We start from the raw sequence: 19,985 nt of genomic DNA on the forward strand, positions 1-19,985 counted from the left end.
TCTTCAAATGACCTATAGTTCATTAACTTACATGGTTGGCCGCATACTCTCATGCCTCTGCTGAAAGGAAGGAGATGGAGTAACAGCCTCCAGAGCTGTCTGATTTACACGTGCAGCAATTTCCTGCAACAGAGAGATGGGAAAAAATAACTGAAAAGATTTTCCTCAAAATAAACTTTAAGATTCTATTTTTATTTATATGCAATTGACAGAAGTTATAAGCTCAACCTTTTGTGAGAATCTTCCATTCCTAAATTTTCACCAACATAGTTGTTGTATTTTCTTCTAACTTGCAACACATTTCCTGCTGTTCACTTTCTAAATTTAAATGAATACACTTGTTTTGTAATACTGCAAATGTTAATAAAAGCCAGCAATAGAGAAAAGTCCCAATGACAAGTCTGACAAAATAAGTGAATGTAGCCAGGAAGAAAAAGAAAATGTCATTTGAGAAATGCAGTCCTCAGCTACTAACTAAAAAATATGAAGATTCAAAAGTCTGCACTTGAAATTTGGGAACACTTAAATTTTTCTGAAAAACCAAGACATGAACAACAATCAAGTAAGGACTATGTAACAGTGTTATTTCAGTAAATAATGGACCATTTACCATTGAGGAATTCCATTTTAATCTTTCATTGAAATCACTAATTCTGAAGTATCAGTATTAATGCTGATGGCTTCACTTCATGGGGTAAAGCCAATAGCAAAGTCCTTGAGGAAAGAGGATTTTTGGAAAGAGAAGGTGCAGGAGACAAACAATGAAGAAGCAACATTTAGGGTGAGTGTATGACTCAGAAAATAAGAATGACTATAAAGCCATTGGCAAGTGAGGAGAAGGCACTAACGTTGAGGTGTAAATGCACACACCTTCACTGAGGTAAGGGAGCTGCACCCATTTATGCCAGGACTAAACAGAACCTCAGCTGTATATTCATCAGAACATGTGCTTTAGGTAACTGAGCTCTCCACTAAAACTGTTTTGTTTCTCACCTGTATAGTTAACTTAAGACAGTCAACCAGGTACTTATATTATCTACGAAGTTGTATTTAGTTCCTAAACAAAAAACTGGCATGACACACTTTCCATTTCACCTTGATCTTCCAGCTCATTTGGCAAGAGCCTTGTGTTACGTAGGCGAATGATTGATTCCTGTATTATTCAACTAGCTGCCTGTTGACTGCTGCATCTACAGTTCTCATCTCTGGTATATGATCACTGGAAAGTTTTCGAATAACCTGCTTCAGACCTCAGCAGGGACACCAAGGAGTACAATTTCACTTTCAACACACTTTATATAGAGATAAATGCTCTGTTATAAAACAACAGATTTTGTTGGGCCAATTCCCCTAATTTAGCAAGTAAAAATCACTATGTAAGTTTGTATCAATACAAATTTACTATATAAATATAAATGTAAACCATATAAATGACATTACCTTACCCAAATTCTCTGTAAGACACAAATAAACAATTTATAACTGTTCAAAAGGCAAATAACTCTTTCATGAAGTGAAAATGTTCTTCCTACAAAATTGCTATGCTCATAAGATTCATATTCATAAGATTGTCAGTTCCCTCTAGTAGAAATTAAATGGATCCATCTCGAGTATTTGTCATATTAATTTGTAACAAAGTATCATATACAAAATACAAATACAGGATCTTGAAGATGTCAAAAAGTTATACCAAATATAAAATTCATGTATTTTTAATGCTTTCTATATAAGCATTTAGATGAAGGAGGAATGAACTGTATGCTACCATACCATGAAAAGCTTATAGTTAGACATGTAGGAAGTATTCAGCTTAATTCTGTGCTATCCAATTAGATATCTTTTTAATCTTGCGCATATCTACATCTTAACGTATTACTGATACTATAAATTTTAGTAAAGTTACCTCAGGGTTTTCACTTAAATATATCTGTTTAGATATGTTGTTTATGGTGCATATCCACTGAAAAAGAGAGAGAGGAAAAGAAAGAAAAAAAAATTTTAGTTTTTCACAGTTTTTTGATGAACTTGATTAAATACCTGAGTTGGCTACTTTCAGCACTTTTTCCACTTCCTTTGTAACTTCAGAGAGCCAAACCAGTATTCTGCGCACCCAGCTTGTCACTAAATTCACTACTATCTGCATATTGCACCTTACAATATCAGATTTTACTTGAAAAAATTGTTTTAGTCACACTAACGATCAAAACTAAAGCAAGCTTAAATCATGACTCTAAGGAATTTAAAAAAAAAAAATAAAAAAATCAGGATTCTCCGTACCCCATTATTCTGTGACTGCAGGAGACATTGTTTCCTCAAGACATTATGAATATTCCATCTCTTTTGTGGAATTTGCCCATTTCTTGCATCTGTAAGCTAGAATCTACTTTCTCCCTGTGCTATGGAAAACCATCTGCTCTTGCTTCTTAGTTTTCTCCTTCAGAGAGAAATTGAAAAGCAAGTGGATTATATGCATTCTACCTGTGCTGCTCCACTGAACCCCAGCTTGCTTTTAGGGTTGTCAGAGGAATTTGAATGCAGGCTGAAAGTACCCTATTTTCTGTATTTCCTTATCCAGCTGCTTGCTCAAACGTATCTTAAATCAACAGTGCTTTTAAAACATTTTCTTTCCCATCCTCCCCCTTACTGAAAATTCTATAATGAATAACAATACAAACAGACATACCTTTTTAATTAACAAATACTTTATGTCACTTACTACATTTGTTCCCTTGTTTCTGGACAAATCTGTATTCATACACTATGAATGTAATGAATCTATCAGTTTGGCCCTTCTGTGCAAGCCTTTGGAAAGCAGTAAAACGCTGTCCAAATAAAACATAATTTCTAATAACTAGAACCTTCTTTGTTAGACACGTACAAGCCTATAACATTAGGCTATTATTTGCAAAAAGTCTAGAGGAACTTCTTATTTTCACCTCTAGAGAAGGCTAAAAAAAGTAGGGAAATGATATCCCTGCTGGTTGGGTGGCGATTTTTTTCCATTTCCTTTCCCCATCAATATTTACTACAACATATAAGGTTGCTGACCTAGTATTTGAATACTGACATTTCTCAGCTGGTATTCATCCACTGCAAGTAAATCTGCATCACCAGACTTAGCAGCTCTTTGGAAATAGTGATCACTAGTAGCTTTGAAAGCAGTCCAAAACCAAACTATTTCACATTTCTTGATTCAACTTGTTCATGAAATAGAAACATGTTACCCATCATGCATCAGGGGCAGAAAAACAGTTTTTCCTCATTTCTCAACTGCCTGTATCATTATCTGTGTCCTAACCTAAGACGTCCTTTATTTTCCATTCCTGACAAGCAGGTAGGAAGAAAGATGGTTAGGAAAGCATGAACAGGAAGAAGGAGAAGCAGCATTTGTCACAATTCCATTACTGCCAGCTATTTTGCTGTGGGCTTTTTTTTTTTCTTTTTCCCTTTCTTTCTTCCATAATACTGAAAAGGTCTTAGTGGCAATCATAACTACATTTTTTTCTCTAGAATTTAAACACAGTAATATTTTGTCAGACTTCCTGAAACCTGTCATTATGGACAGAATGAGTTAAAAGTTCACTGCTTCCCACCTAGAGAACATAAAATGAGCATTCCAACTATTGTTATGAACATATTACTTCTGTGCAACAGAAAATTATTGGACTCCATGAGAACCTCCTATAAGCTTACCTCTTCATAATCTTTTTTACTCTCTGCCTGTAAGATTGAAGACCTGAAAGAGGAGAATGGAAAAGACAATTTTGTCTATTTAAAATGCCTCACAAATACATTCAGACAGGAAACTCCATTGTCATGTTTGTACACTGCACAACAAATTCAGAAAGGCTGAAGATTCTGTGTACATGCCAAGTGCAGTCAACATTTAATTGGGGTGGGGAAAAAAAAAATATCTATATTTTCATTTCAATTTAAAACAGAAAAGGAAAAAAGATTCTAATTGTGCCCATGTAATACTTAAGCATTCACAAAATGCAATAATACACAATTGTAAACTGATTATGGTAATTTTATTCTGAAATACCACTCATCTGCATTATAGAGCTTATAAACAAAACCCCAGACATTACAAAGTTAAAAAGACACCCCAGATTTTGCTTCTAAATACCCCCCAAATCCATCAAGCCATAATCTGGCCAAAGGTAGACCATCCTTCTCTTAATTAGTGAGTACAGTATTACTTACAGGTAATAGTAACGTAAGAATACTTACTTTTTGCCATCAAAAGATGTTATCTGAAAACAGTACCGTCTGTCTTCACAGTCCACAGCCATTACAGAACAATTGTCTATATCCATGACAAGTCCCCCAGCTACATCACCTCTTGCCTGGCTCATCAGATTTCCACCTTGAGTGAAGTAGAACTGTCTCTCCCAACTAGAAGATACCAGCCCTGTCTTACTAAAAGATAAAAAGAAGTTCTTATTTAGTAGATTAGGAATTCAGCTGAGCTGAAAATCACTTGGAACAAACCATCTAGGCAGTTAAGAAAACCTTTTTCCCCATTTAATGTTTTAGGTTAGCTTTACAGCTAAATTAGTCTCTTTCCATCTGTTGGTTTTTTCATGCTAAACCTATTGCTGGGCAAAGACTACATAAAATAATAATTTCTTTATTAAATTATGTGAAACAATTTAGAATAAAAAGGCGTAAGTACTTCAGTTTTGATGATCAGCTTTTACGGTATTGCTTTATACAATATGCATATTCAAATTATATGCATTATCAATATAATTGATAATACCTCTCCGCATTGACATTGTTAAGACTAAGTTTTGAAGAGCTTTTTGTTAAGAAGTAGCTTAGTCATGTAAGATACCTCAATTCTCCAAGTACTTTGCACCATTTCACAAGACTTCCAAAATTTTGCTTACAGCATGTTCCTTTTTTGTCTGTTTGTTTGGGTTTTTTTTGGTTTGGTTTGGGCTTTTTTTAGTTTTTCCCAGAATAACAGAAGAGGAACAATCTGAAACTAAAAATCATTAATACTTGCAGTTCAGCCTCCCTTTTTGTTCAGATACTTCCTTCAATATTAAGTGCTGCAATTGTGTTCCACTACAGAAATTCATGCCTCATTCAGTGAGTATTTTACTCTAACTGTTGTTGTAAAAGTAATCCACATTTTTTAAAAACTGCTTAGAGCTTATTATATAAATTACCAAAAAAATCTGAGTGTTAACGATTTATTTTAGTTAACTATAAATATCAGCGGCTAGACTTTAGTAAATAGAGTAATAGCTCCCTCCGGTGGACAAAAGACTACCTCATGAAACTGAGGCAGCCATTCAAAGTGTATTTCAGTTAAGAGAGAATGTTTTGCTTGTGTATCTCAAGGTCATCATATTTTATTAGCAACTTGAATCCCAAAGCTTTAACAGATACTTATAGAACAATCCCGATAGCTGCAATCTTGTTGTTTTCCAATTAAAATCCAGTGAAATTACACTGTGATAAACTTTTTCTTTTTGATGTGAAAATTCAGGCAAAGTTAGACTAAAATCATGATAACTATGCCTTGCACCTGAATGACACAATTTCAGTGTAACAGTGAAATTAATACTAATTAAGTGAAGGAGTCCAAAGAAAGAAACAGAATAGCTCTTATGTGACTTACTTAACTAAGTATGTAAAATCAGCATAGCTATCTTCAAAAAAATATTACATACTTTTTTAGCTTTCCTTTCCCAAAATTAAATATTCTGGAATTTTTAAGTAACAAGTTAGTCTTACTTTCTTGCATTGAGATAGCCAGCCTTCCGTGTTAGATTTCTATGAACAGGAAATTTTGTAGGATCAGGATCAGGCAAATACAGTGGATCACTAGCTACTTCCAAGTCCTCTATAGTTTGTTGCATGTTTTCTACTTCACACTCCATTTCCCTGCGAACACTAAGGTAAATAATGTGTTATTAACAAAGATAATTTATTAATAAGTAGAAACAGAAAAAATAATTGTCTTGATAACAGTTCAAAATTCAACAAAAAAAACTTACTTCTGTACACTTGTGCCAATATTGGTCAAAAATTCTTCCAATTGCTCAGTAAGATTTTCTGAACCCATTTTAAAAAAACTTATCTTTAAAAAAAGAGGAGGAAAAGGGAGAATTTAGTCATTAATAAAACTACATAAACAATTAACAGATGAAACCACAGGAGGTTAAAGTTTCTCAGAGAAATCTGTTTTCATTCTTCATTCTCACTGAAACCTCTCAATAAAAGGAGCAGATACACAGTTTTGCTTGCAAGTGAAGGTTGATGCTGACATTGCAGTGAGATTTCATTGTGTCAAGAGGATGTACACAGAGTCACCTGGAGGAAACACAGAAATATGCAGAAACTGCCCTGGAAAAGGAACAAGCTTTGATCTTTTAGTGGTCCCAAGGTGCCTCTATACTTTTTCAAGCCCACCAGTCTGCTAACTGTTGTGTTATGGGTGGGGTTATTTGCGAGGCACAGGAGAGGGGAAACCTGTGAGGACTTGTCCGGGACCATCCTCTAACTGTGGACACTGCCAAGGGGAACTGACAGTATGTATTTTAAAAACAGTGTACTCCATATTGGTCCAGAAAAACTGCCACATCTAAATTGAGTTTAGCCATATGAAATAGAGCAGGAAGCCACAGGACATGGCCCTGCCCTTCCCATTCTTAGATTCAGCAAAAACCTGCACCTAAACAACAGGTTGCACTATCTACTTTGTTACAGAAAACATCCAGAGTTTAGTTCTTAAATACAAGCTGCAAAGTTTCAAAAAGAAGCAAGAGTTCTTCTTAGATTCGGAAAAGCTTTCAAACAGTATGTAGAAGTTAATTTCTACTCAGGACACTGTGGCAGTGCCACATGCTGGAAAGTTTGACTTTTTTCCTTTTTAAAAAAAAACAAACCATACTGATGACATACTTGTGAAAATACAAATTAAGACTCTCCAAAGAACTTGTTCATAATTGTATTTTCTATTGCACCAATCCTCAAATAAACCAGTCATGAACTCATTTATATTAAACAAAACCAAGCCAGAATGATTTTTAGTATTCCAGTTCTTCCACACCCTTGATTTAAAACAGTAGAAACTATCTCATCTCAGAATAGCTGCCACAGGAAAGAGTTTAACTGTCTCCACATTACTTTCTAAGAAGATACACCTCCATGTGGACTTGCATGCATGAAAGTTTTAATCTGCTATTCCCATTAGTGATTGAGAGGAAAAAAGTACCTAGCAATGAAAATTTAGGCAGTGCAGTAAATTTAGCCATCTGGGGTTTTGGGTAGGATTAGACCTTTATATCTGTCACCCAGACTTTCCTAAAGGATTCTCCGATGGGAGTGAAGGCATGTCATGCTGAGATTCATATACTGAGTGGGAAATGACTAGTGCTAGCTAATGACAGTGTTCACAGCAGCAGCTATGACAGCTACAGGGATGAGAATGGGGTATGTCTTTTTCTCCATTTGCTTCCTTGGATTGCCAAAGAGGTCTTGCAATGGATTTCAGTACATCAACCTTCATTAAGTACTTTTACGTCTTCTTTCAGACCTACAGGTTTCAGAATCTGAAATTACCTGAGCTTGCATGTATCCTAGCAAGGGTTCTAGCATAGCAATTTTCTTTTTGTACTGAAGAGTATTTAATGCACAGAAATAATGCATCATAGTCTGATGCTGTTTTTTCCTTGAAGTATATACATCTTCTGTAACTTCAGCCTTGATCTAAAGAGACACAGACAGGGGGAGGGAGAAAAAGGAATGTTTGAGACTTGGTATTCATCACATGCCTTCTGGACAGCTTTATAGCCAGCATGAAAAAACAACACAGGAAATGTTCTACCCTCTACCATCAGCAATTGCATATTTTACCCTACAATTCTGCTTCTCTAACTTATACATGAGAGATACATGAAAAACAAATACAGCATTCTTTTATCCCTGGAAAGGGTGGTTATTTCTTTAAAAAAATAAATTGAATATAGTATCACAATCTTAATCCTAGAGCATTTTCAGTGTTACAAACACAGGCATGTATTGGGGAAATCTTTTCTGCTCTGAAACAAACCATCTAGACTACTAAAACATAAACTATCAAACTTCAGCTGGAATCTGCCATACATTGTCTTCCATCATACATATATGTATTAGATGAAAATTATTTCTTATCTCCTCTAAACATCTTTATATTAAGTATTTTATTTTACAAACCTTTTCATTTTCCCTTCTTTTTGACAACCGACTGTATCTGGTAATGGCAGCATCATGGTCTAAGCAATGAAGAGAGAATTTATGATCATTTTGATAAATTAATGACTTATGAAATAGCAGAAAACCTTTTATATCACTGTGTGTTGCACAGCCAGCTGAATGCAAAGTTCTGTCATATTAAAACCTCCAAGAATTGTTCTTGCCTGTTTATAATTACTTCACTGCCACAAATACTTGGGCTGTAGAAAAATACTAACCAGATGCAAATATGGCCAAATTGTTACAAATTTCCCTAGACATCTAATATTCTTCAGAGACAGAAGCTTTCTATAAGTAGAGACAACTTTCCATTATGAAAACCTGTATCTAATCTTTTTTGCCTCTAAACCAATGAAGCAATTTACATTGAAAGAAGCAGAATCCTTACTTAATCCTTACTTAAAGAATACGTTTCTACAAGGATATAGTAGAGTTAGCTAAAAAAAGTAACTTCCAACAATAGGGAAGAGAACTATCAAACTAAATTTAGGGAGGTAAAATTTATTAATCCAGTCCTGACTTTAAGAAGTGAGCTAGCACCTTATTGCTTTAGTAATTTTGGTAGCATAATCCTAATTTATTTAATAATTATATATACATTTTAAGTATTGTAAAAAAGACTAATATATAAAAAAGACTAATACTGTCAATTTGCCTTAACACTTCAGTACACAAAGCAGGGATTTACAAGTGAACCAAGGAAAGCTGGGTGCCTAAGTATCACTGAAAAGAATTACACCTTAGTTAGTCACTTTAAACCTTACAAATATCTTCACTAGTTTTCTGAGTAAATAATCTACAATAATACTGTCATCTTGTAATATCTATAACGTTAAGTATTTTACACTTACCATTGCTTGCAATTTGGAAAACTTCTTTTAGAGTTAATATCTCTACAAAACAACATATCACAATTTAAGTTGTTATTAACATAACATTTATATATTAAGGTTTCTCATGCAATGTTTCACTATTGAACACTTGTAGTTCACACTTTGTAGCATACTGAGTTACCAGTACAAGCACTATGTGGCCAGGAAAGTCTGCTCCTACTTAAGGCCTGAGTATCACTTATGTGGCTGTCCAGCTTACCAAAAAAAGATACTGTACTGTACTAAGTTAAGGAGGAACTTCTTTTCAAATGACTTTGAAAGACATTGTCAATACAAATGTGTCACCTATAGTTCTGGTTTGAGCTGTGGTCTGAGTTGGGGAACTGGAAGCACTGGAGACAGGGAAGTATCACTAGATCAAAGGAAAGCCCCAAACACATTATGATTCCTCCTACCTAAAATTAATCATGTTCTAGATGGTTACTTAGTCTCACTGTGTCAAGGAACAGAACACAGTACAATACTTAGCACTTGTTCTGATCTTGACTGTGGTTTTGTGTCATATCACAACATAAACAAGCATAGAGTGGTGTTCAGCTTTATGGTAAAGCAAAGACAAAAAAGCATGGAAAAGCTTTACAGAAAGTGTCTATGAAGTCGATAAAGAAGTATGGTGTCATTAAATACTACATCAGCTGGTGGTTAAAAACTTCCAGTGGGAAAATTTAATTTGCGATTATTGCCTCATGGATGCTTTTTCAGTAAATATTAACAGATTTTTCCATGTTCTGAGGAGTAATATTAGCCTTGAGATACTCATGTTCCCTTGCTCAAAAAGCATAACCTATTTAATCTATAATTTTTTAACAAACTATGGCCAAAGAAGTATTTCCCAAGATTTGTAAAGGGCTACAAGACTTATGGAAGAGTTATAATTTTTATTTCAATTTAGACTTAAAATGCTCATATGTTACGTATAGCCACTCTAGGATGTTCAACATTAGGTATTTAAGTTATTTTGATTTTAACTCTTATCATTTATATTTTAAGCCCATTTGCCACACCAGTCTATTCACTTTGGCATCTCGAGTAAAATCTATCACAATCAGATACATTATATATTATTTTAGACCAGGCAGAGTAAGATACAACTGTTAAAAAATAAGAAGTTGGAAGCGTCTTAAGCCTGCATATAAGAAGCCACCTGTATTACCAGCAGGGTTAAAGAACCGCCTTACTAAATCTTAATAATATAATAAGTACTACAACTTCAGCACTACCTTTTGAGTTTAGTCCAGCCATTATATTGATGTCATAGCAATATAATATATATAAATATTTCCTGAGCATGCAAATTATCTGCAAATTATTCTTTCCTAATGTTTACAGTAACTGCAAAATTTTCATCTTGAATAGAAGATAAGTGCTTCCATAATATAATATTTCTTTTGAAACAGTAATAAAGTTCTTCAACTGTAACGATCTCATGAATAGAAATAACTTACTTTTTTTTTTAAATTGGGAGATGCATACTGAGCTGAAAATATGTGGCGTATTCTTTTTAGTGAAACAAGAGCTATGGAGATTAAATGCTATGTTTTTGTTATTGCTGCTGTTGATAAAACCAGTATTTGTTCAAGCACTCTACCTTTTAGATCCCTTTCTTTAAACTGGGTAATAGGAAACATCATTGCATCCGCAAGTTGAGTTGAAAGTACTGCGTGGCAAGAGCTGAGCTGTAAAAGACAAGAGAAATAAAGAAATTTTAGGAAAATAGTGCTGAGACTAAATCAAATCAAATTAAGATAGGCTGACATCAATTTCACTCAAAGATGACATGTACAACTCAAACACAATTTTGCATACATTTTTTTGCAGCTATTCTTTTCTAGGTTCCTGATCTTATTACTAGCTTTTTATATAAGACCTTTAGAGTTTAGCATTTGTCCCTACTTTTCCAACTTTATTCCAACTTACTGGATCATGTCAGAAGTGGCCTCATACATTCTGATGACTAGTCAGTTTATTTCTCAGTTTCCCTCCAGCTGCATCACAGCCCATCTTTCACAGGTTACAGAGGTAGAACAACTGTGTTCTTCCTCCCAAAATGCTGTTTAAGCAGTGTTAAGTGTGAGGGATCACAGAAAAAATCCCAATTCAGATCTTAAGTGTGCTAAGCTGTCTTTTGTAAGAGTCAGTCTCTGTCTCTAATACAGACAGCAGGAGGTTCATTTGTCAGTCAGGTATCTAAAATCAGACAATACAAATACCTTCATGAAATTATAGTTTCTAGCTGCCATTCTGTAATGTTTTTTGTCTGTATCTCCAGTACATTAAACTACACTTTTTCTCAACAGTGTATCCTCATTTTGCTGAATTGATTCTTTACCTTCAGGTTATATAACTTCAAATATATGCTGCAATATACAATTAAGTGTTACCTTACTGACAAATGAAAGCCATTTCTGTACCTCCTATCTTAAAAAAAGGCTGGAATGATTAAGCAAGTTAAAGTCTACACATGACAACATTAGCACAGTAAGTGAAACAAATATAAGTACTTGCCTCATCTATCACTTTTGCAAATTGTTGTAGAGTGGAAGTCATAACTTCATCATCGCCCCCTAGTGGGAAACGCTAAAGGAAAATAAAACAAGGCATGTTGTTTACAGTGTTTTCTGCCATTCATAAAACTGTATTAATCATGTCTATGAATGTATTAAGTGTTCCATTATTTTAAAATATTATACAGTTAAGATACACTGAAGCACTTCTTTATTGTCCTGTGAAGGAGGAATATTTGGGGGTGGCAGGAAGTAATAAACAATTCTCATTTTTTAAAAAAAGCTATTTTAAAAATAGATTAATTAATCTAATTAATGATCTTATAAATTAATTAATTAATATATTGTATTTTACAAAATCAGGAAAGACCCAGACTTGACATCTATGAAGATTTTTATCCAGCTTTGCATATTATTTTAACATTATTAAAAATTAAGCAATATTTGGTGTTCATCTTAAATTTCTAGATCTTACATTATGTGAAATTTTTAAACCATCCAGAAGAGTTTACTTCTCTAATGCCCTGATGGAGGCAAAACTATGACCAAAATGGTCACAACTGAGAAAGAAATAATTCAGTTAAAACATTATTTGTGTATTTTTAAGCTAATCTCCTGACTGGGAAAAATGCAGTCCAAAGGAGACAAATCAGAAAAATAAGTTAAAAGGTCCAATGCTAATTCAATTCTTCTTTCCATTTACAGCAGCTATACATAAAACACTTGGAAATATAAAAAACACCCAACTTTTTTATTAAAAATTTTGAGCACCTCCTTCCAGCTTGTTAGTTCCCCCTCCTTCTTATCAATGAATCTAACAAACTGTACTTGAAATAAGGATATTTAGTGAATATTTTGATATCCGTAACTGCTAGTGAATAAGAATATCTTGCCCTAATTGGTTCTTCTAAGCTGAAACTAGTTGTTTTCATTTTGATTTTGCAAATACTATATTTTTGCTAGAAAACAGCAGAAACAGTGCAATTTATTAAATAGCTGTGTCATTAAAGTCACTTTGGAATTGTATCAACAATGTTAAAGCAATTCAAATGACAGTACTGCAGCTACTTCTAAACAAAAAAAAAAAAGCAGAAATAATTTAATTCCTGCTATAATTCAGAGTGTGCACACACATCTTAGGCAGCATTTGCAGTCTGTCATTAGGAATATAAGACTTCCCCCCCCCCCCCCCCCCCCCCCCCCCAAAAAAAAAGACACTCTACATGTTTCTATTTCTCCATCTCTTCCTAATGGGACTACTGTAGGTATGAATACTCACTATTCTTTTGGATCAGCACCATTGTGTTTTTGATCCTATCTGCATTACACCTATTTGTTAGTAACAATTAGCAAAGGAAAAACAAAGTGTCATCTCACCCCTCTAGAAAGACTCACGAAATCAGAATAATTTGTAACTAGTACTTTTTCCAGTTCACCTCATTAGGTGGAGAATGAGGATAGGGAATGCCAGCCTCCCTAAAAGAAGTGACTTTTTGTTTTTAACGTGCATCTGAGAAAGGGGGTCCCAGCAGCATAGCTCCAAATAGGAAACCCTTCATAGTACAGGCTACAAGTGGAGAAAGTTATGGATTCCACAATCTGTGCTTTCAGAGATGGAATTATTCTCATGCTAAGAGTAAATGATGGTTGTTAAATGGAGACGGCTATGCAATCTCTTCTCTTTGTGACTAGTAAAAGTAAAGCACTTAACAGTAAACAGGTTTATAAAACAAAACCGAAACACCACCACCACCCTAAGCAACCCCCAAAATGCTGATCCAAAAGTAAAATATTTCGAACTTACTAATATTCATCACAGTTAAGAGGAACTTCATTCTGTTTTAGTTGGAAGAACTATGATGAAGACAGTAGATTTTTTTGGCAAAGATTTGAGCCACCAACTACAGAAATTATTTTATCTGGACCAAACCTAAATACATTCTACACTGTGCTCTGGCAGGTAAAAGACTACAAAAATACATAGTCCTGACCACACAGTGACAACAATGATTTACACAGTACCTGTTTCTCATATTCCTTCAGAAGCTTTGAAGTCAGATGAGTTGCTGCACTTAATTCATTCTGATTTAAAACAAACAAACAAAAAACCCAAAATCAAGCTTGTTACTTTTGAATTTAAATTAATATTAAAAAAAAGACATATTTGAAGAGGAAACTATTACAAACATGGAACTTAAAATCTGACTACAGATTTTCAGAAAACTTAAGTTAAGCATCCTGCCCTTCCATCTCTCTAACATTATTGAGAGTTACAGGTAATTGGTATTTACAAATACAAAGTTCACAGCCTGTACTATGTGCATCGATTTCTGCATTTTTTGTGTTATGCAGTGCATATCTGCTTTTAATTATTTCAAATTAGCTGCCCTACTTACTGAGTATTAGGAATTTGTTATCTGTAAAGGAAAGAAAAGATTACAATGAACCTCAGTACTACCGCATTACAACCTGCTCTGTACTTGTACACAGACAGGACCTAATTAGCAGATTCATGGTATCGAACAACTTCATCCTTCATGATGTAGTTGAAGCAGAAGGCACAGAAATTAAAAGCTAAGTAGAAAGGCAGTAAAATAAAACATAGCAGCAAACCTACAATAAACACAGTAGTCATTAGAGTAAAAACAACAGTAAAATAAAAATATGAAAAGCAAGAGTAACAAATCAGTAAAAAAGTCAAACAGTTCAGGTATAAACAAATTAAAAATACAGCCATAAACTCAGTTGTTCAGAAAAAACACACAAAATAGATTCTGTCTTTGGCATAAAAGTGCAGTTACTATAGATGATGAGTGAAACATGAATATATTGTGGGTAAAAAATAATCTCCCACTTGGTACATACTATTATATACACTAAAATCATGATCGGAAACATTTTCGAAGCATGTGGGAAATAAAATAGAACTACTAGAAGACCAGAAAATCTTTTTACTTGTCATAAGAAATTCTGTTGCAAAAGAAATCACAAGAATTTAGTCTTTAGCACTCCCTAACATACAGGAAAACAATAATTTAATTATTTTATTTCACTTCCACATTTAAAGAATGTGGAATTATTTTTTTTTTTAAAAAAAGCTTATAGTAATTTCAAAAAAAGCAAGAGACATGAAGTGTGGTTCAAAAGCTTTGTAGTGCATTCAAGAATTTCATTAACACTACCTGTGCATCATATATTCTGTGCATGGCTTGAAATAACTGATTGATGTAATTGGAAATTGCAGCAGCATCTTCTTCAAATACTCCCAGCAAAGACCGTGTCTGCAAAAATGAAACAGCCAAAACACTAACATGTCAAGTTAGAAAAGTAGTATTTAAATGTAACAGAAGTTTAAAACTTAAATAGCACTGTTTCAGGTTTCATTACTGCAAAGTTTATAGACCCTCCAACACTGTTTACAGGAATGATACCTGTTGCAAGCCAGAGAATCTTAAAGATATCCAAGCTCAGCCTCACTCCTACTGTCAGCTTCTCTCCAAGTTAAGACAAGTACATTTTCAGAAAAGAAAGGACCAAAGGAGACAGATAAGTGTATAAAAAAGTTGGAACTGTGGGCAACTACTGGACCCACTATAGTACATCCCTAAGGAAAAGGGTAAAGATAACTGGTATTAATAGCATGCCAGGTATACACATTTCTTCTGCAGTGAGATCAAAACAAAGGCTGTGACTTTCTGATACTATCCACTCTGCACGAAGACAGTTGCTGTCTGTGCTTGGACCTATAATCCACCTGGCCAACAACAGTCAGTTCCGTGATCAAAAGGCTGAGGAACTAAAAGCCAAACCAAAACAGTACAACCTACATCTTATTGTTCTTACGATACATGTTTCTCCCCCTCACCACTCCACGGTGAAAGGGAGTGAAAAGATCTGTCCTTTTGTCCTCACCCCAGCTTGTCAGCCAGTCTGTTCCTTAGTTGGTGTCGCCCACAAGCTTGATAGCTATGCAACCTATTGCACTGCCTGCATCATTGATGAAGGTGCTTAACAGTATTCACCTCAAAATCAACCTCTTTATCACTGTCCACCGATTAGACTTCAGTTTTTCTACCCAGGTCACAGTCCTCCTGCAACACCATACTTCTCTGTTTTGGCCAGACGAATGTTACCAGAGACCGTGACAGAATCCCTGCTTAAGTCAAGGTAAATGACATCCACTGCTCTTCCCTATGATGAAATGACCGACTCTGGATGAGAATGCAATCAGGTTGCTCAGGCATAATTTGCTCTTAAGCTTAAATGAGATGCTGACTCAGTGTTCTTGCATCCTTTTTGCACTTGGAAGCAATGTTACTCCTCACCATGAGGACATCAAATAGCTTCCTTCCACCAAGGCAAAAACCCAAAAGGGGGAAGAGCAGAGAATGTACTTATAACTCTGCACAGACTACATTTGCTTTTCTCAATCTAAAATATTGGTTGGGATGCTTGGATATAGAAACTGGAGTATCACTTGCAAGACCCACAAAATAAACCCTTTAACTCCAGTAATGTTTTAGCAAGAGGACTGTGCTTTGTTTTTAACTTTACACTAAAATTTATGTCCAGACAGAAAATGGAAAGAATTGTAAGTACATAACTGGGTTTTCCTCCCAAAATTATGACTGTTAAACACTTGAAATGGGAAGTTCTCTTTCTTGGTCTTTCCTAGGCTAAGTAACTGTGGTTTCCTCAAAAAGGGAAGGAACTTAATGTGACCTGGAAAAGAATGGAAGACTGACACAAGTCTGGACATCAGGAAAGCCTCTCTCATGAGATCAGTGAAAAGCACTGGATCACACTGCATATGAATTGTGGGGGTTTTATTATTAGGGGTTCTTGCTGTGTCAAAAACTTGTCTTGAAGTGACTTAGACTTTAGCCCATCTCCCCTTGAAGCATGGAGGTCTTTTTCAGCTACTTTTCTGATTTTCTGCTTTTAATGATAATCAAGGAGTACATACCAAACCTATACAAAGTATATTATTTGACTATTCTTTTGACATGAAATTCTTTTATTTAACTTGAATTAGATGCCTGGCTGTCTCACAAATATTATCAAACCACATAATGCCTACAAGATACTTAAATATTAAAAAAAAATAAAATATCAAACATCATCCTCAACACAATAAATCACTTTAATGGTGGTTCTAGTTAATAAAACTAGAAAAGGGGGGTAGAGGAGGAAAAAGGTGGAGGAGAACTCAAATGTTTGCCAAGTGTGGCAACACATTGTGTCATCCTAATAGCCATGACTCTCCCATTAAAGGAGACATACATGAATGAATGAAAAAGAAAAAATTACATAGTACCATAACCACTGAATTATATACTCATGACCTTTAAACCTCAACATAAATAAACCTCAACATAAATAAACCTCAACATAAATAAACCTGAACTTGTAATTTTAAAGGAGTATCATGTGAGGTTTCTGGATTATGTTTACTCTTTAAAGATGAACACTGTGGAATAAAAGCATTTCTGTATTTTATTGTAAAAATAACAGTTATTGATATCTGGAGTTCAAACTGATATTGTATGATATTGATGGAAAGAAAATAATCTGAAACTGTACACAAGTTATGGCAGACTATTCCTTAGCAAAAAAATTAGAGGAATTATGTACTCATGTTTCTATTAAAACTTTGCATCATTTTGCACGTTCTTTAAGATCCTTTCAACCCATGTATATGAGCAGGTACACTAGAAACTGCCAGTGATAAGCTGCACAAAGAAACAACCTAGTTAGAAGTCAGTGAACTGTTAAGCATTCTATGTAATCGTATGTATGGTAGTGTAATTGACATGAGATAGAGCCTGTACTATCAAGTCTCTTGGCTTTTTTATTGTGCAATGCTTCAGATATGCAAGTAAGTCTGAGCAGAAACTCTTTCTAAATATATATATAAACACTGAGTACGTGTGTAAAATATGTCTTAAGTTAATATTTAAATTGCACTGCTTTGCACAGCAAAAGACAATGTAAACTTGCCTTTGGTTTATGTCTAAAAACACGGTGGTTAGATTTTTATCCTGTGACAAAAGGAAATGAATGGGTTTTGCCATTTAAGAAAAGCCTTTCCTTCCCTCAGATTAAGTTTGATATGAGGCTTATATACATAAAGTTAGTGTCTGAAACATGTCTAAATGTGCAAAACTCCAGTCCATAGTTCAGTACTAAACAACAACCTAGGCTGATGATCTTTTTCAATATTACAGCATAAACACATCAATCAGAAAGTCATGGCAACTCCTAAAGAAAGCAAGGTTTTATTCTTTCTTCAAGCAACATTTGTTGCCATTTTCACTGTACTGATTTCAAAATAATAGAAATTAACTAATGTAATAGAAGACCACAGAGTCCTTGTTATGTCCTTCTAAGAGGTGGTTAGCCAGAATTCACGTGATATATTAGGTGGACTGAAGGATGTAAAATTTTGTACCTAAGATAGAAGAAGATATTGGCATGACTAATAATTTAAGCACATCAAACTCAATGGGCTGAGTTAGGCTTTGCTAGTCTATATCACAAATAACCTCAAATGGAAGATTCTAGAATTTATAATCACGTTCCAATACGTAATTTCTTCCATGTGCTTCCCAAGTGAAATTCCAGTCTTGAGGGCTTGGAACCGCCCCCCGCCCCCCTGCCACTTTTTAGGGATCCTAAGTTTATCTTACATTCGACATTTCCTATAAATATGAATAGTTCTACCTTCTGTATACTAAGAACAGACCTTCAACAGATAATTTTGTTAAATTACTACTATTATAACACTTTCAAAAAATTTTCCTCTTCAGGGGAGTACATCATGTTCAGTCTCTGGGCCAGAGACCATACTACAGGCTAGATCTCATCTAACATCTAGTATTTGAGCTATATGAGGCACTGTCCTTCAGAAAGCAATGATACACTTTCTGCATGGCCGCCTTCTGCTGCCTTTTCTAATTTGTCCCTCCACTTGATGGAGATTTGTTAAAATGGTTGTCATTTTAGGGGTCAAAATTCCCTATTAAGCAAGTGAAGGTTTCTCTTCCTGTGGTTGAGGAATCAAAACTACCATGAGTATGTTATTACAATATAGGAAGTCTCGTTCATCTACATAAACAATGCAGCAAAACAATTTAAAAGGCTGTAATAAAAGAAAATATATTGTAAACTTTTTTTTGCGTCTAGGAAGAGCAGTACAAAGTACTTGCTGTTGTTGCTGCCAGCAGGAGAAACCCGTGCAACCCAATAAAGCATTTCCTGCTTAACAGTAGTATAAAAGAAATGCCAATGCAATATATGGCATGACTGATGAAGGTCAAGTGGCAGAATGGAAGTGAAGATATCATCAGAGCAATTAAAGGCCTCTCAGCACCATGGGTTTCCCACCTACTCACAGCATTAACAACTGCCACGATAATCTCATCCAATAACTGCTTTTCATACTTATCTATTAAACCTTAACGCGTTTTTAGTAAGAGGCTAAGATAAGAAAAATCCTCTTGAGAAGTAAGGCGGGGTTTTGTCAACACGAGCTCTTCAAAATAAATCACGAATGTAGACGTGGGGTGGGCAACTAAGGGAGTCAATGCGAGCTACCACCCTGGCGCCCGATGCTGAAGCACAGTACCTCTGGAAAATCGTTACCGAGCTCGCTGCTTTACGAACAGCTCATCAGCCCGCCGCACACCTGGGAGCAAGCGGTGATGCAAACGGGAAGAAGGCGTCGCCGAGACTGGGGCGACCGGGGCGACTGCCGACGCTGACAGCCCGAGAGCTGTCAACTCCTGGCCCCAAGCCCCTGCCACGCCACAGGGGCGAGGAGGACAGGAAGGCACCTGGCCGTGCGCGCTGCGTCCCTGCCCCGCTGCCGGGGAGGGCTGCCCCCTCCTCCCGACCGCCGCCGAGGCTCTCCAACCTCTCCCCGAGGGAACGCGGGGGCAGGGAGCGAGAGGGGAGCAGCGCTAGGCCCGACGCCCACGGGTTGGGCCCGAGCTGGCCTTCACCCACCGGCCTGCGCCTTAGCCTCTCGTACCTGGGGGCTGTCTTCCAGCGTCTCCTCGATGGGGAGCTTGTCGATGCCGGGCATGGCGGCGGCCGGGGTTGACTCTGCGCCGCTGCAGCTCCCGCAGCCCACCGCACGCCCCGCCGGCCGGACCCCTCCCCTTCTCCCCAGTCACAACACAGGCGCCCCCGCCCCGCTTCGCGCCGGATGTCCCGCCCTTCCCCCCTCCTCCTCCCCCCCCACTGCCCGCTTGGTCTTTCTATTGGTTCTCCCACCCCGCCCGCCCAGCTTGTTATTGGCGAGCGGGCCGATCTGTTGGCGTACCCGCGCGCG

The 19,985-nt window shown here is 36.1% G+C and overlaps 1 protein-coding gene across 1 annotated transcript in view; it reads right to left on the reverse strand.

Moving 5' to 3' along the window:
- Positions 1–19,831, reverse strand: part of APPL1 (adaptor protein, phosphotyrosine interacting with PH domain and leucine zipper 1) — a 32,327-nt gene extending 12,496 nt beyond the window's left edge. The window contains exons 1-14 of the mRNA XM_075053316.1: positions 19,683–19,831; positions 14,833–14,931; positions 13,673–13,732; positions 11,652–11,723; positions 10,735–10,822; positions 9,105–9,146; positions 8,215–8,273; positions 7,582–7,728; positions 6,015–6,097; positions 5,752–5,910; positions 4,234–4,422; positions 3,694–3,736; positions 1,904–1,960; positions 32–123 (exon numbers count right to left, since the gene is read on the reverse strand). Of these exons, the coding sequence (XP_074909417.1) occupies positions 32–123; positions 1,904–1,960; positions 3,694–3,736; positions 4,234–4,422; positions 5,752–5,910; positions 6,015–6,097; positions 7,582–7,728; positions 8,215–8,273; positions 9,105–9,146; positions 10,735–10,822; positions 11,652–11,723; positions 13,673–13,732; positions 14,833–14,931; positions 19,683–19,736 (1,244 nt within the window). The 5' untranslated portion in view covers positions 19,737–19,831. The remainder of the gene's footprint in view (positions 1–31; positions 124–1,903; positions 1,961–3,693; positions 3,737–4,233; positions 4,423–5,751; positions 5,911–6,014; positions 6,098–7,581; positions 7,729–8,214; positions 8,274–9,104; positions 9,147–10,734; positions 10,823–11,651; positions 11,724–13,672; positions 13,733–14,832; positions 14,932–19,682) is intronic.
- Between the last annotated feature and the right edge of the window lie 154 nt (positions 19,832–19,985).

Source organism: Buteo buteo, chromosome 21 (assembly GCF_964188355.1).
Source record: "Buteo buteo chromosome 21, bButBut1.hap1.1, whole genome shotgun sequence".
Taxonomy (NCBI): domain Eukaryota; kingdom Metazoa; phylum Chordata; class Aves; order Accipitriformes; family Accipitridae; genus Buteo; species Buteo buteo.